The sequence below is a fragment of the Symphodus melops genome (genome assembly GCF_947650265.1).
Source record: "Symphodus melops genome assembly, chromosome: 16".
NCBI classification, from domain to species: Eukaryota; Metazoa; Chordata; class Actinopteri; order Labriformes; family Labridae; genus Symphodus; species Symphodus melops.
In genome coordinates this window covers 13,315,000-13,332,538 of record NC_136706.1, presented here as the reverse complement: position 1 = coordinate 13,332,538, position 17,539 = coordinate 13,315,000, and the positions used below count along the sequence as shown (strand labels likewise).

The 17,539-nt window shown below is 41.9% G+C and overlaps 1 protein-coding gene across 1 annotated transcript; it reads left to right on the top strand.

The window, feature by feature from the left end:
* Positions 1–266: 266 nt before the first annotated feature.
* Positions 267–2,012, top strand: LOC306836608 (general transcription factor II-I repeat domain-containing protein 2A-like; the record flags this gene model as incomplete). Its single annotated transcript, XM_079363784.1, has 3 exons — positions 267–1,011; positions 1,294–1,296; positions 1,531–2,012. 3 exons carry the CDS (start codon positions 267–269, stop codon positions 2,010–2,012), a joined length of 1,230 nt encoding a protein of 409 aa, XP_079219910.1.
* Between the last annotated feature and the right edge of the window lie 15,527 nt (positions 2,013–17,539).

The following is a 17,539-nucleotide window of genomic DNA, read 5'->3' as shown; positions in this document are numbered from 1 at the left end:
GCAGTAAAGGCCCGCGAGTTAAAGGCAGCTTTGGGTAAACAGCAATCTTTTTTCACGAGACCGGTGAAAATCTCCCAAAAAGCTACCGAAGCCTCATTTAGAGCTACGCAATTCCTGATTAAGAAAAAGAAGGCATTTTCAGATGGGGAGGTTGTCAAAGAAGCAATGATGCTAATTGCCAAAACTGTACTTGAGGACGAGAAATATGGAAATATGGAACAGATGTAATCTCCACTCTCTCCAATGTTCAACTGGGGGCAACTACAATGGTAAGAAGAGTATCGGTGATATCTGGCAACTTGGCCGACCAGCTGGACCGGGATCTGGCACGGTGCAGGTGGTTCAGCATCCAGTTGGACGAGTCGGTGTACAGCAGCAGTACGGCGCAGCTGATGGTCTTTATCAGGATGGTGTTCGGTGATTTCTCCACAAAAGAAGAACTTCTGACACTACTGCCCTTAAAGACAACTATGAGGGGAGTTGACATCTACAACGCGGTGAAGGAGTTTTTGGTGGAGAAAAAGGTGCTGTTGGACAAGCTTGTATCAGTGACTACAGACGGGGCTCCTGCAATGATCGGCCGACATACAGGATTCATTGCTCACTGTAAAATTGACACAGAGTTCCCAAACTTTCTGAATTACCACTGCATCATTCACCAGCAGGCCTTATGTACAAAAGTGGTTGGCTTTGAGCATGTGATGACTCCCGTCGTGAAGATCATAAACAGCATCCGCTCCAGAGCTAAACAGCACAGAACATTCAAGGTACTATTGGAGGAGCTTTCAACTGAATATGGTGACCTGCTACTGCACATAGAAATCCGATGGCTCAGCAGGGGACGCATTCTGCTTCGTTTTTTCTCACTTTTGGGTGAAATCAAAGAGTTCATGCAATCCAGAGGGGAAGACCCCTCGCTGCTGGAGGACACTAACTGGACACTTGACCTTGCGTTTTTAACGGACATTACTGGGAAACTGAACACTTTGAACTGCCAACTCCAAGGCAAAGGTAAGACCGTTGCTGATATGATAAGTGCTTTAAATGCATTTAAAGCCATGATGAACATTTTCTCTGTGTATTTACAGAGAAAAAAGGTGCTGCACTTTCCCTCTGTGCAGATGGTGCTGAAAGACAATGTTTCAATTGTCTTGAATTCAATTGTCTTGAATTCAGAGTATGAATTGCTCCCCTCAGGCAGACGTTACAGAGTTCCAGTTAAAAATAAGAAAAGATATTTGAACAGGTATAATTTTTCATTCATCCCACTATCCGTTTCTCTGTTGAACTCAGGCCGTAAGTAGAGTTTCTGTTCCTGTAAAGGAATGCCATGTATGTATGTATGTAGGTATGCACTTTATTGCACTGTCAGCACTTGTGTGCTATGCACTGTTTTACTGTATTTTTCTTTTCTGTCGTGTTATGTGTTATGCAGCAGCCTGTACGTCCAAGGCAAATTTCCTTCGGGACTGAATAAAGAAATCTTGAATCTTGAATCTTATGCATCTGAGGCTTTTGACAAAGTTGCAGAAAAGTACTCTCAGGTCATTGAAAGACTTGGACAAGAGTTTGAGAACAGATTTTCTGACCTGGATCAGCTTGAGCCATGTGTGTCGTTCATTTCTAACCCTTTCATGAACGTGGACATATCATGCATTGCTGAGCAGTTAAGTGCAACGTTCAGCCTGGATGGTGGCCAGATGGAGATTGAAATTGTAACATTACAAAATGACCTCCACCTCAAAGCCTATCAGGGTGCACCAAACTTGTGGTGCCTTGTTGACACAGAAAAGTACCAAGGTGTATGCACAGCAGCTATGAAGGTTGCAAGCCTGTTTGGTTCAACCTACCTTTGTGAATCAGCCTTTTCTGACATGAACTTTATCAAAAACAAACGCAGAACACGCCTCACTGATGCACATCTACAAGACTTAGTCAGAGTTGCAGTGTCAGAGTACACACCAGAGTACAACACTCTGGGGAACAGCATGCAATGCCAGGTTTCCCACTAACTGACAAAGAAACAGATACCAGATTTGGTGTCCAGTTCAAACGTGAATGTTTGTTCGAAATGACTGATGTGGAAAAAGTCCATTTTGTTTTGTAGGTTCACTTATGTGGAAGCCTCAGATTTCATTTAAGGTCAAAAGGTGTTTTAGTTTGTCCATTCTGGGCTCCTGTAAACACATAAAACGTTTATCCTGAGATCATGTATACAGTTATGTGTCAGTCAACACTTAAAATGTAACATTTGATAATATTAAAAATGGTGCAGATTTGGTGTCAAGTTACAAATGTAATAAGGTAGTTTTTGTATTTTTATCTGTTTCAAATATGGTGCAAAGTTATTCATTTTTTGTTAAAGTGTTTGTGGCTTGTGAAAATGGGACATAGTGATTTCCAAAGACTATTGTAAAAGTGATATTTTGAAGATGTTCAATTTGAAAAACATTTGCTCTGCAAGAAAATATAGAAATAAATTGTGGCATATTGATATTTATCTGTTTCCTATCTTGTTAAATCATTGTTATTTATTTTGAGAAATCATTAATATGATCAGTGTCTTCACATAGCAGAATATCATTAATTATAACATATAGTTAAAGGTAAATTGAATAAATTGGCTATTGCAGAAGTGTGTATGAAACTAGTAGCCCTTTGCCTTAATCGGTACCCAGGAAGTAGCTCTCAGTTTCAAAAAGGTTGGTGACCCCTGCTCTAAGGTATGTGTACAAGTTATATAACGTGACTCTAAATGTGCAACAATAATATAATATGACTCGAGAGTGAACAATAGCACGCGTGAGGAAGCCAGATGGAGACAAACAAGACGACGAGGAACACGAGGTACAGGACGGGCAGGACTGGGGAACTAGCGAGAAGGAGAAAAACACGAAGGGTCAAAAACACGACAGGGAATCATACAAGTAATCACAGAGTACTGAATTGCAAAAACACGGAAACCTACGAACCACTGAGGAAGAACAATAATCTGGCGCTGGCTTCCTGGAAGGAGAAAGTTTAAATAGCCAGTTGATTGGATTGCCCACACCTGTGGAGCTCACCTGGAAACACTAATGATTATGAAGGGAAACACAGAGGGAGTGACAGACAGGGAAAACAAAACAAACACACGTGGGGAAGACACACAGACCAAAACATGACATTCTATCCCTTTCCTTTTTTTTAATCTGCCTTTTTTTAACCACTACCTTTGCTCTTTTTAAAATCTTTCACATTGCCCCTTGGCTTTCTTGGGGAGGATGGAACAATATTTGATCTTAGGGAACAAAACTCATGACAGAACTAATGTTAAGAATGCTTTTCCAGTCAAACATAGACCTCCCTGACACAGATTACTGTTTATAGTGAAAACCTACTCGAATAATGAGTATCAATCCCCAGAGAGTGGAGCCTGTATGATTTATTTACTTTCATTGTACATCAGCTTTGCAACCCTAACCAGTCTGGCCCACTCTGGGCTGAATTTGAGTCTTGAGTATGCAATATTACTATAGAGTGTTTTGGTAAAGCAACATGGATTGCCTGAGTGCTGGACTACATCACTAATGTGTAAGGGATACTCAAATTATTTTGTTGACTTCAAAGAAATTTCAAAGAAAGGTTCTCATTTCTGTGCTCTCAAATCTAATTCAACATTGGCTTTATGGCTGATATTAATTCTATTTTGGGACTCATTTTTCTTTCCCTGGTCGAGTGTTCCCTCTTGCAATAAGAGTCAGTTTGTTTACACCAACCCCACATGTTGAGTTCTAGGAGTAAACAGCCTCCCTGGACTTTTAGCTGAATCCATTTTCCCATTAAAATAAATGGGTGTTTTTGCTTTCACTGCCTCTCTCTTTGTTTCTTTAAAGCCAGACAGATTGAGGAGTAAATGGAATACTTCTTTTCTAAACTTTGTTTCGTCCATGTTGGAGGAAAGTTGGGTCATCTCTCCCCAAAGGACAGTGGTTATTTTTTCTTTACTAATCTCAGGGGCTTTTATCTACATGGTGTCATGGTCCCTCTGAATTCTGATGGGCCACCTTATCAACAGTAACCGCCTGTCAGCCTGGTCAGACACAGTACTTGAGTTTAAAATAAATTATGGAATTTGTTTCAACAGGATATAAGCAGCTCTTGCTGTTTTGGGGGTTTTTACTTGCTTGTAGCTTCTTTTCTTTTTTTTTTTTGTATTTTTTACGAAAATTTTTGGAACTACATCTCTTTTTTAAAATGTGTGTCCTTAAATAAGGACATTCAAGGTTCAAGGTTCAAGGTTCTTTATTTGTCAAATATGTCACATGTTAAACATACAGCACAGATGAAATTGCATATTAAAGCTGTGTCAAAGTTGGGACTCCCTCACTCCCTCAAATGTGAACACACCTGCCTGAATACGACAGCCTTTTACTCACCTCGTTCCATTTCCGTCGAACCAGACCTAAAAACAGTTAAATACACATGTCCCAGAGAATTATAGAGAAAGGGCACGGTTAAGATTTAGTTGTTCAAATAAAAGCTGAAATCCTTGCTTTCAGGAATACAATTTCTCCATGGTTAAATATTTTTATTCTGTTGTAATTCAAATGATAAAGTCATGAAAGCTCCTTCTAATCCAGTCCTTATGACCAAAATGAAGGCTCACGCGGGCAGAAGACAATGAAATGACAGACTTTTGTTGCATGTCTGCATATCTCATTGACACCTCAACTGGCTATTGCTTTCAATAATCCTGCCCTCCTCCAGGATGAAAATCCTGCCCTTTTACCTCAAACTTTAGATCTATTCACAAGATGTTTGACTGCATTGTTCTGAAATGAAACAATTTCAGATACAGTAAGTAAGTTGCAATACTTTGTCTACATTTTGTTACCACCCCCTCCTGTCATTTCAGGAAAGTCATTTATTTTAGAAAGAGAGGGGAGAATGGAAGTTTGCCGACTTACAGAAAGAGAATGTCTTAGTAGGAACACAGTAACCATCTGGGATAGCCCCTCCTCAATCAACCAGTCCTTTTTTACTTACACACTCTCGAGACATCTGTGTCTCGTGTAACTGTAATCTGAACAAAGGCTCTCCTCTATCTTTATTAAAAGAATCTGCTGTTTATCTTTTCAATACCCCAAACCCTTTACATCTGCTCGACCATCATGAATCCCCTAAACATGTTCTGGTAACCAAATAAAAAAATAAGTTTCAATTAGACAAATCCCCTCTGTGTTAATTGCTTTAATAAGTGGAGTTTGAGATAAGCTCTTTAATGAACTGGTATGTTCTTGGGCTTTTCATAGTGTTAATTAAAAGGGGCAGCTTTTTTAAATTAACTATATTTCATTTCTTAAAGCGCTAAAATTCTTTTGACATCGCTAGTCTACAGATCACACATTTAAAAAGTTAAAGACTTGAAATATATTCATATTTTATTGCTGCAAGGGAAAGAAATTGAGTGTTGGGACAAAACATTCTGCCGCCATGTCATATTAAGCAGGAAGTAAGCTGTGGGGCTCAGATCATGTTGGCTTTGTCTGTTTAATTCAAATAGTTAAGTTGCATAAATAAAATCTGTGAGTTTTCCTACCAAATAATTTCATTTGAATTACACAAGACCAATAAAGACAGATTGCTTTTTAAATTTTATATTAACTCCTGGCTTTCCTGCAAACTTAGAAATACTCAAAAACATTTTCATAAAAAAATACCCTTTTCCTTGTGTTGCATCCTGAAAATAAGCAGAAAAAAAAGTTCATTAAATGTATTTCAGTTTTATTTAACAGCCCAGGGTCATTACCATAACATTAACTAAAGGATGACACGAGCTTGACTTGTTTTTTTGTTAAACCTTGTTTCAAGATAAATGTCTGACTTGCCCAGACTCCTGACTCCCCTGGTAGCTGTGGGTTTTGGTGTCTTATTTAAGCTTGTTTTGTCTCCAACTGACTGTGATGGAGCTCCAGAGGGAATCATCGCCCGGAGGGGGGATACACTGACAGGGTGGAAGTCAGCAGGAGAGAGACTGATGAGTATAGTGGGGGGGCATGGGGAATTTGGTTTTAGTGGAAACTAACTTACTATGTTAGACAACAACCAACAACACCACCTGGGGGCTTTCACCCCAGGAAATACTCAACTTATTTCTCTAAAAAGGTAAATAATAGGGACATGCAGGTTTGAAAACTGAAGATGCAGGGATGTGTTTCACAAGAATGTAAAGGAATTTATTTGAACAAATCAAAGGAAAAATGCAAAGTAAGGTGAACTGAAACTGCGGGGAAGGAAAACTGGTTAAACAAAATAATGCAAATACTAATAGGAATTAAAATGTTTATTTTATTACATAAAACTAAGCTTAAGTCACTAGTGAAGAGGCAGACTACACTGAGAAAGGTGTGGGGGTGCTACCACATACTCACCTTCATGCAGCACAGCAAATCTTCCAGCAATCCAAACATTAGTGCAGTCCATTAGTGACCTGGTGCTCTTAACTCACATGCAAAGTGGAGGGACCTCACCCTGGGTACCTAGCCTCTAAACAGAGTGGCTGAAAGAACAGCAAAACTATTTTCAACCTAAACAAAGAAAACAGGCAAATTTCAGTTGGTGGCAGTGAGTAACTAAACTAAGAAACACAGAGTCCAAAAAAATATAAAACATAATTAAGAAACGCTATAAAGAAACCCCATACAAAAATGAGGCAAAACAAAAGGGCACCATAAAAAGGGAAGGGCAAAACAAAAGGAAGCGCACAAGGGCAAAACAGCAGCAGTTTTAAACAACCTAAAATGAAAAGAAGCCATTAATAAAAAACAAACAAACAAAAGCAATGGTTCAACTGCCAAGTTTTAAAAGATTGAGCCACCCTCCTCATCACCACAGGGAATTAGTCAGGATTATCTGCATGGGGAGCAGGGAACCATCAGCCAACTCTTACCACTGCAGCACAAACAATGATATCCTTAACTAAAACAAGCCAGTTCAACACTGTACTCACCAGCAGTAACACCAAACAAATGCCTAACAAGAGCAAGAGCCTGAACCATATATCAGTCATCTGGGTGCCTTAATATGCTTGATTAGTGAGTAGGGGGGAGGGGACAGGTGAGAGGCATATAGAAGGAATAATAAAATAATAAAATTATTGTTCACTATGACTATAATGTTAGTACATGTTCAAAAGAAACAAACAAGGGCAGGTTCATGCGAGACATAGAGTAATAGAAGGCAATAGGACTACATGGATAGTCCTATTTGCAGTGACAGGTTAGCTGACATACTGTCAAGATGACAAAGCACAACTATCTGACTTTGTTTATTAATCAGAACTTTTATCATGGATGTTGAGGGAAATTACACAGCTGATTATGAAATGATTTCAAAAATGTTTGTTAAGATATTCTTAAACCATGATCACTGAAGTTGATGTGTTGATATTTTTAGCACCCATAGGGCCTGATTTACTAAGATCCCAATGGAAGAGTACTAAATTGCATGTTCACTTCAGAATGCACGCTTGGTTTGTGGGCGTTTTGCGGGTGATCCACTAATAAAATGTGTGTGAATGATAGCAGGGGCGAACCTCGTGGAGGCGGTAGTACTTAAGTCAGGCTTTTGCAAACTGTGCAAGCTTTGTTAAACTGATTTACATATACTGGTTTTCTCTTGAAAATGCCAAAACCGTTACAGGATGAAGGTCGTTGACATAATAAACTCAAAATACCATCCTGCTTATGACCCACAGCATCATATTAGTCACAGCACCCACAGCTGCCAGCATCATGGCTCAGTGGGTATAGTCATTGTCTCTTAACCGTAAGGTCGAGGGTTCAATCCCCTGATCCTGCGAGCAACATGTCCGATGTGTCCTTGGGCAAGACACTTAACCCCGAATTGCTCCCCTGCTCTGTCAGGGTGTATGCAGTCTGCTGCTCCTGTGGTCGAACGCTTGGACCGGACACGGGGATAAATAGAGTTTCAAAAAGGGAAACAATCACTTAAATAAAATAATAACAGCCATTAGCACCTGCTGATCCAGGAGTGTTTGCGTCCTCATTACTGGGATCTATTCATCCCTGTGGAAGCTGTGGATGTGGATGTTTACCGACGAGAGATTTGTTGGAGGGGAAACAAATGCCACCATTAAATTAGTCCTGGACGCCATGACTGCTTGAAGTGGCTGATGGCTGATACATTTTATAGAGTGGGCTGCATATTTTTGATGCATACCTTGAGATATATGCCTTTCATGGTGTGTTTTTCTGTGAGCTGAATGAAACACATGAACAATGTTCACTGCTACATTGGAGAGCCGTCATACTTCAAAAAGACTGTAGAGCAAGAGGAACCATTAACATTGAAGTACCTCTCTGTACTCGCAAACTGTTTTTTTTTTTTTTTTTTTTTTTTTAAACATAAGGGCTTTCAGGTTACTAGATTAAGCTTTTAGAGTAATAGCCTTACTGTTCAGACTAATCTCCATTCTACTGAAGTACCAGAACAGAGATGTGACTCATGTTATATAGTGCTGCTTCTCTTTACCTCTTCTGAGCTTCTCCCTTCTTCCCCATTCTTTTCCTCATCTGTCTTTATGCCAACCGTGTGCACAATAGATAAGGTTTAAAGCATGTGTCAATAAGTCCTAATCTCTGCACCAGCGCCCTATAGAGCATAACTGAGTCAGGAAAAGTGTGAAAATTATTGTTCTTGTTTGCTGATTTTCATTTACCTAAACAAAAACCATCAAATCCATTTTTTTTTTTTTTTGGTAAAATGTGCATACAACTGACTCTGAAGTGTTTACTGTATCCTTCATTTGTATTTTCAGTTGTATTTTTCTGGTTCCTGTGAACACATGGCTACGTTTCCTTTACATTTGGTAACAAACTATTCCCTCTTGCAGTTCTTCACGTTTGTTAACACATCCCACTCGCTATATATTAAGAGCTTTACAGTGTGTTGTTGTCAAGTTCCTCCTACACTGAGTTATGTGCGCTGTTTACTGTGTCTTCATCAGCATTTAGCAGCTACATCAATCAAATGTCCACACCCCCCTTAACTCTATTCTGTTCCAAGAGGGTGAACAGCATCCATCAGGATGGACATCAACATGCCGACATAGAGCTAGAGAGAACCCCCTTCTTTTAGGTCTCCTTTCCTACATTGTTTTGATCAAATTATTTCAAACTGATTACATTTTAATCATGAGACCCACGTAAGAGTTTACTATTATTTGCATTTGAGCTCTGCTAATAGAGGTGACTGGAGTTTGAATAGTGTGTGAGAGAATTAAAACTTTCTGCTTGAACTTAGGCTAAGCTCCATTTTTGACTTCTCACACCTGGTAGTATCTTTATGATACTGTACGTTGTGATTCATTCTGCAGCTTAGCTGAGCATATAGTATGAGAAAATGGTGAAAACGTGTCGTCTGCCTCCACCAAAAAATGTAGCAACAACACACAGATTGCAATCCAAATTTACATGACATCTCATTTTTATAATTTATCCAGAAAATAAAGTGTTGCTTGGACATCAGACTCATGGCAGAAGGTCACATTCCTAACTATTCATGTTTCATACACATGGCAGGGTTTTTATTTCAGGAGGAGATGCTGTCCAGAAATCCTATAGCGAGACTTTAATATATAATAGCGTGATACTCACACGCTAAATAATAAACATGTTATACATAATACCACCCTCTTCAGAACAGTTGGTTCCACTCATACATCTCATTCTCATTTACATCAACCCCATGCACAAGAGAAATATTCCCTCTTTCTTGACATACCATCCATTTAAGAGCTACTTAGAAAGTCCTTAGGTCCGACAACACATCTACTAAATGACTTCTGGGCCTAAAATGTACACCATGTAAATTTATGTTTGACTGTTCTCTAAACAATCATTTTCACCTGTCAGACACATTATGCCCATTAGTCTTGTTCTCGCTCGACAAGATACTGTGCATCATTTTTCAGTGATCAAAGACGTAGCATCCACAGCCCTGTCTGCAATCAGATACGTGAGGCTTAATTTAAGGCTGTTATGTACTTATGTCCATGTACTTAACTGCTTGTACTTACTTTTTACAGATTGTTTTGTTTTTAAATTACTTATTGGGTATTAAAGGGATACTTCACCCATTTACATGAAGCTTTGTATCATTAGAAACATGGTAGTAGTGTTGAATGATTGTGAATCCAACCCTCATTTTGCCCTGAGACGAGAAAAATGTGTTTTTCTTTGCTTGAAAGTTTTCTTCATGTGATGCAAAAAGCGTCATATTGCATCACCATGTTTCTAATAATACAAAGCTTCATGTAATGTAATGTATCCCTTTAAGTTTTTTGTGGATGTCTTTTTATTTGATACAACATTGCCTTTTAACATAACTCTTATGTGTTGTCACATCATATTAAAGTTGGTCTTTAATATTCATACAAGAAAAATTGGCGCTTAACATTGCAGATATACACGGTGGATAGCGTGAATGCAGCAGCCATTTTATTTGTGAACCCTACTGCTGCAGCTTGTGCTTTCTAACCTTTGTTATTCACAAGGTCCTCCTTTTTTTGGATAGGGTTAGGGTAGTGTGATTTATAAAGGTAACTTTGCGTTAAGGTGTGCGCACTAACCGATTTTATAAATCTCAATCATTTTGTGCACATGTCATTTCCGGGTTTTTGGCGCATGTACAGTTTTAGTATGGATTCTATGCTCTGTTTTATAAATGAGACCCTTGACGAGTCTCAATTTCTCCTGCGGCATTTGAGTGGTAGGGTCAGAATTTGGCATAAACAACATGAAAGCATGGATCCATCCATTCCAGTATCAATGATTCAGGCTGGTGGGGGTGGTGTAATGGTGTGGGGGATATTTTCCTGGCACAGTTTGGGCCCATGTGTCCAAATTGAGCATCGTTTAAACCCACAGCCTACATGAATATTGTTGCTGACCATGTCCATCCTTTTATGACCACAGTGTACCCATCTTCTTATGGCTGCTCCCAGCAGGATAACCTGCCATGTCACAAACCTCATATAATTTCAAGCTGGTTTGTTAAACATGACTTTGGCTTCACTGTACTCAAATGTCTCCATGAGAGCAGTGGGAGATTCATCTGATCATTGTGCAGCCAGCAAATCTGCAGCCACTGTGTGATGCAATCATGACAATATGGACCAAAATCTCTAAGAAATGTTTCCAGTGCCTTGTTAAAAATACAGAATGCAACAAAAAATTAAGAGAGTTCTGAAGACAAAAGGGGGTCCAACTCAGTACTAGCACGGTGCACCTTGCTGTTGACCGATCAGAAGCATAATGTCACCAAAACCTGGCTGAATTATTTTTTTGTAATTTTGTGTACTCAAGTATAACTTTGAGAATTTCAAAAATGGGATAAAAACAGACACGTTTTTTTTTTTTTTTTTTTTTTTAACATTTATGTTGTCAAGTTATCAGTAAAATACAATTCATCCGAAACTTTTTTAATCTAAACAATTTAGTTACACCATACTGCAAGAATAGGAAGGATATACACTCACGAAACAATAATATTAGTTTAAATTGTATTGAGAAGAAGTACGAGGGTAAGAGATCATCGAACAGTCAATTCATCAAAGTCAGTGCCCAGTATGCCCTTCAGATTAGTAAGGCACAGAAGTCAGTCAATGTGCTCTAATCAGGCCCGACCACAGGAAAGGCTGGGCCCTCCTCAAACATGATTAAACCCTTCTGTTTCCTACACATTATTTTATAACTCAGAAACTTAATGAGTGATGTACCTGTGTTTGCAGACTTGTTTCTACTCTTTCAGTGAGCACACGCTCATGAATGTTAGGAGTAAGTCATACTGTATAAATAATGACAATCAATTAATCATCCAATCAAAAAAGCCCATCCAGGAACGTGTGTGTATCTGGGCCTGTGTCTCTTAATAACAGTCTGAAATGAAACAATATGGCTATATCTAAAATCCCACACTTACTTTATATATACAGTATAAGGACTTTGTAAATTGTTATCTTGAACACAACCATTTTGCCAAAGTAAAAGTTAAAAGTTGATGTTTTGACACGATTTATACATTAAACATACATACACCACTATATAGTGGGATGCCCAGGATGCCTTGTCCTGGGAGCAGAAGCCGAGCTGCTGAGTAGACAGAGCTTCCCCAACCTTCAGTAAGGTGAGCGGGCACTACTACCACCCGACATCCCTGACCCTAGCCACAACTGTTTGTCTTGCCCAAAACCACTGCTGTCCTCATTCATGCCTGGTCTGCTCTGACCTCCACCCCACTGGCAAGGAATTGTGGACAACAGGAAAGCAAGGAATACAAAGGAGAAATCCTTCTTGCTTCCTAATCCATCTCCTCTAATTCCATTTTCTTTTGTAATGTTAAATAACATAAAGAAAGGTCTTTAACCTGCTATTTGTAACGTATTTCAAGATGGTATTTGTTATACGAATTGGCTCTTCAAAAATAATTATTGATTAGTTGACTAATTAAAAATTGACAGTTCTGAATGATTTTTGTGCCATTTCAACTCATTTGTCTCTTTCAGAAAATGTGGAAGTCATTGTCAGACATAAGCCATTTTAAAGAACACAGATTCATATTTCCTTGGATCGAATACTGAACCCAAGTAAATAACAATCACAAGGGGTCTCAGCTTGAACAGAAAGGAGCATGTTATGATTTGGGTTTTTGTTAGAGTGTGCACTTTTGTTGTTTGCTTTCCCTGTTTGTCTTCTCCTCCTGTGTGCTCCCCTTCCCCTTGATTACAATTTGTTTCAGCTGCACAACCAGGTGTCACTCATTCCACGTCTCGTCAACTCCTCCTCTTAAGCCGGCTCTCCACATGCAGCCGGCGCCAGAGTATTGTCAACCCTCCGTGGTATCAAACCTCTAAATCAGGCTTCCTTGTACTTTGATGTTCCTCGTGATTTACCTGTACTTACCCTCTTCGTGTTCTCTCCTCGTCAGCTCCCAGTCCAGACCTACCTGCCCCTTCGTGTCCTGTCATCTCATCGTGTTCACTTGGATTTCACCTCACGCGTGCTGGATTAGGGTTTTTTGAGAGTCACTTGGATTATTGTCTACACTACGCACCTGAGCTTGGACTCTTGCTCATTATTGTCACCAGTGTCACTTTCCCTATTTATAATAAATTGTTGTTGTTACCTGATCCTTGGTCTCGCGCTTGGGTTCTATTCTGGTTCCGTAACAGAATACTCTGGCCAACATGGACCCAGCGGACCAGGATTCAGAGATTAGTGTTAGCTCCCTTCAGTTCGCTCTCTCCTCTCAAGGAGCCATGCTCGGGCAGCATGACCAGGCTCTGCGCAAAATGGTCGAGTCACTGCAGGTGATATCGACAAGCCTCAGTCGTGTTGAAGCGCAGCTAAACCCCGTTCAACCGACTGTTACTAACCCTGTTGTTCCCTCTCCCAGCCAGGCCTAGCCTCGTGAACCGTTCGTCCCTGCCCCAGAGAGATACGACGGAAAGTTGGGTGATTGTAGAGCTTTTTTATTTCAGTGTGCACTTGTTTTTGAGACTCAGCCACTCACTTACGGCCACGATCGTTCCAAGATAGCTTATGTTCTCGGGTTGCTATCGGGCAGAGCTAGGGCGTGGGGAACAGCCTTCTGGCACAACCGGCTAACTAGTCACGTCAATTACAAAGGTTTTTTCGAAGATATGATTTCTGTTTTCGATCATCCCGTGGCTAGCAGAGATACTGGGGATCAGCTGCTCAGCCTTCGCCAGGGTTCACTAAGCGTTGCGGAGTATTCCATTGATTTTCGCACATTAGCAGCAGAGGTAGGCTGGGATGATCAGGCCTTGCAGGCGATTTTTTCAAAGGGGTTAAACGGAGCAGTTAAAGATTGTTTGGTGGGCCGTCCTGAAACTAATAACTTACAGGAATTAATAACTCTGGCTATCAAGATCGATAACCGCATCCGCGATAGGGAACGAGAGGAGCCCAGTAAAACCCCTGTTAAACCCCTTTTGCTTCCTGACACTAGTTTTACTCTGAGAGATAGTTCTCGTTCAGTTGTTACACCAGAGGTCCCTATGCAGTTGGGACGCAGCCGGCTAACTCCGGCCGAGAGAGACCGTCGCTTCAAACATAGATTGTGTATCTATTGTGGTGAAGGGGGACACCGCTTGATTAACTGTCCGGTTCGGTTAAACTAGGCCACTCACCAGTTTCAGCCGGGGTTCTGGTGAGTAGCGCAACTGTTCTTAATTCTCCCCGTAAACGTGTAAATTTGGAAGCTACCCTGTTAATTAACAATAAACCACTGTCATTGTTAGCTCTTGTTGATTCAGGTTCAGACGCTAACTTTATTGACTGCGAGTTCGTTCGTGAAGCCGGTATTCAGGTTCTCCCCGTTTCCCAGACACTAAGAGTTGATGGTTTAAATGGCCAGTCGCTAGCTCAAGTTGTGAGTGAAACCCCCCCGCTATCGTTGCTGTTAGCAGGTAATCACAGGGAGAGTTTAGCTTTCCACATTATGCCCTCATCTCATGCCCCCATCGTCTTAGGCCTCCCGTGGTTGCAGCTCCATAACCCACAGATTGATTGGTCCAAGGGTAAAATTACAAGCTGGAGTGAGTACTGTCATGCTAAATGCCTTACTTCAGCATCACCCTCATGTAAGACTCTTGGTGGTACTAAGTTTCCGGAACCCCCCGACTTATCTTCAGTGCCCTCAGTTTACCATCATCTAGGAGAGGTGTTTAGTAAGGAGAGGGCTCTCACCCTTCCTCCTCACAGGCCTTACGACTGTTCAGTTGACTTACTGCCGGGTGCCCCGTTTCCAACCAGTCGCCTGTATAATCTGTCAGGTCCTGAGAGAGAGGCCATGGAGAGCTACATAACAGAGTCCCTCAATTCAGGATTTATTCGTCCCTCGTCTTCTCCACTCGGAGCTGGTTTCTTCTTTGTCGATAAGAAGGATAAGACTCTCCGACCATGCATTGACTTTCGAGGCCTGAACAATATAACAGTGAAAAACAAATATCCCTTACCTCTCATCAGCTCAGCTTTTGAACCGCTTCAAGGCGCCACCATCTTCACCAAACTGGATCTCCGTAACGCCTATCATCTGGTTCGTATTAAGGAGGGGGACGAGTGGAAGACAGCGTTCAACTCTCCTCTAGGACATTTCGAATATCTCGTAATGCCGTTTGGTTTAACCAATGCTCCTGCGGTGTTCCAAGCCCTTATCAATGACGTATTGAGAGACTTTTTGAACCACTCTGTGTTTGTTTATTTAGACGACATTTTGATTTTTTCTCGTTCACTGGAGGAACACATTGGTCATGTGCAGAAGGTTCTGCAAAGACTATTAATGAACAAACTCTTCGTGAAAGCTGAGAAGTGCGAATTTCATACCCCCTCAGTCTCTTTTCTAGGATACATTCTGGAGAGTGGTCAGGTTAGACCAGATCCTGCAAAGATCGAAGCTGTCATGGAGTGGGAGACACCAACTTCTCGCAAGCAGCTGCAGAGATTCTTGGGCTTCGCTAACTTTTATAGACGTTTCATCCGGAACTACAGCCAGGTTGTAGCCCCCCTCACAAGACTAACCTCTCTCTCTGAACCTTTCCTGTGGTCTCCTGCTGCACAGGAGGCCTTTGCTGACCTAAAGAGAAGGTTTTCTTCAGCACCTATCTTGGTGCAACCAGACATCCAGAGACAATTCATCGTGGAAGTGGACGCGTCAGACATTGGAGTGGGGGCAGTTCTCTCTCAGAGGTCTTCCTGTGACCAGAAACTCCATCCGTGCGCCTTCTTCTCCCGCAAACTATCTCCGGCTGAGAGGAACTACGACGTGGGAAATCGGGAGTTGTTGGCGGTGAAGTTAGCCTTGGAGGAGTGGCGGCACTGGCTAGAGGGTGCTGAAACACCATTTGTGGTCTGGTCCGATCACAAGAACCTCTCCTACATCCAGACAGCCAAGAGGTTGAATTCTCGTCAAGCCCGGTGGGCGTTGTTTTTTACCAGATTCCATTTTACGGTCACCTACCGACCTGGGAGTAAGAACATAAAACCAGATGCATTATCAAGACAGTTTGATAGAGACAAAGAAACACAAAAAACTATTGACACGATTCTTCCCTCATCCTGCCTGGTGGCTTCGGTGACATGGGAGATCGAGTCAGCTGTCCGTAATGCCTTGAGGGATCACCCCGACCCCGGTGGGGGCCCAGATAACTGCTTGTTCGTTCCTGTTATTGTCCGTTCTCAGGTTCTTCAGTGGGGACATTCATCCAAGATAGCCTGTCATCCGGGTGTTTCTCGGACAACGGACCTGCTCAAAAGACATTTCTGGTGGCCATCCATGAACAGGGACATTAAGGACTATGTGTTGGCTTGTTCTGTGTGTGCCCGGGGCAAGGCGTCACATCGGCCGCCGGCGGGTCTGCTTCATCCCCTCCCTGTTCCGGGTAGACCATGGTCTCACATTGCGTTGGACTTCATCACCGGTTTACCACCCTCAGAAGGTAATACTGTCATACTTACCATTGTTGACCGTTTTTCTAAATCTGCTCATTTTGTTGCACTCCCTAAATTACCCTCTGCTTCCGAGACCGCTGAACTGCTCACAGTTCATGTCTTTCGGTTGCACGGTATTCCCTCTGACATTGTCTCCGATCGAGGTCCCCAGTTTACATCACAAGTCTGGAGGGCGTTCTGTCAGGCACTGGGAGCTACGGTGAGCCTCTCTTCAGGATACCACCCACAGTCCAACGGCCAGACTGAGAGGGCTAATCAGGACGTAGAGGCTATGCTCCGTTGTGTTTGCGCCCAGAGACCAGATAAATGGAGCCAGCATCTGTCATGGGTTGAATACGCCCACAACTCCCACACATCCTCGGCCACAGGTATGGCACCGTTTCAAGTTTCTCTTGGTTACTTACCCCCGTTATTTCCCAGTCAAGAACAAGACATTAACGTTCCCTCCGTCCAAAGTCACCTGCGACGGTTACGCAGGACCTGGAGGGAGACACGAGCCGCATTGTTGAGGACTAGGGAACGGAATCGTAGGTTGGCTGATCGCCACAGGGTTCCGGCACCTACCTACACGCCAGGCCAAAGGGTCTGGTTGAACTCTAAAGACATTCCCCTTAGCGTTTCCTCTAAAAAGTTGGCCCCCCGGTTCATTGGTCCCTATGAGGTCTTGGAGATAGTGAATCCCTCAGCGGTACGTCTCAGACTTCCTCCTGCACTCAGGATCCACCCCACATTCCATGTGTCACAACTAAAACCGGTTAACACCAGTGAGTTTAGCCCTCCGGCCGTCACCCCTCCACCCCCCCGACTCATCGATGGCCATCCGGCCTTTACGGTTAACAAGGTGATGGACGTTCGCCGCAGGGGACGTGGTTTTCAATTTCTTGTTGACTGGGTTGGTTATGGTCCAGAGGAAAGAAGCTGGATATCTAGAACTCTGATTTTAGATCACTCAGTAATTCGTGACTTTTATCGGGACAATCCGGGAAAGCCGGGTGGACCGCCAG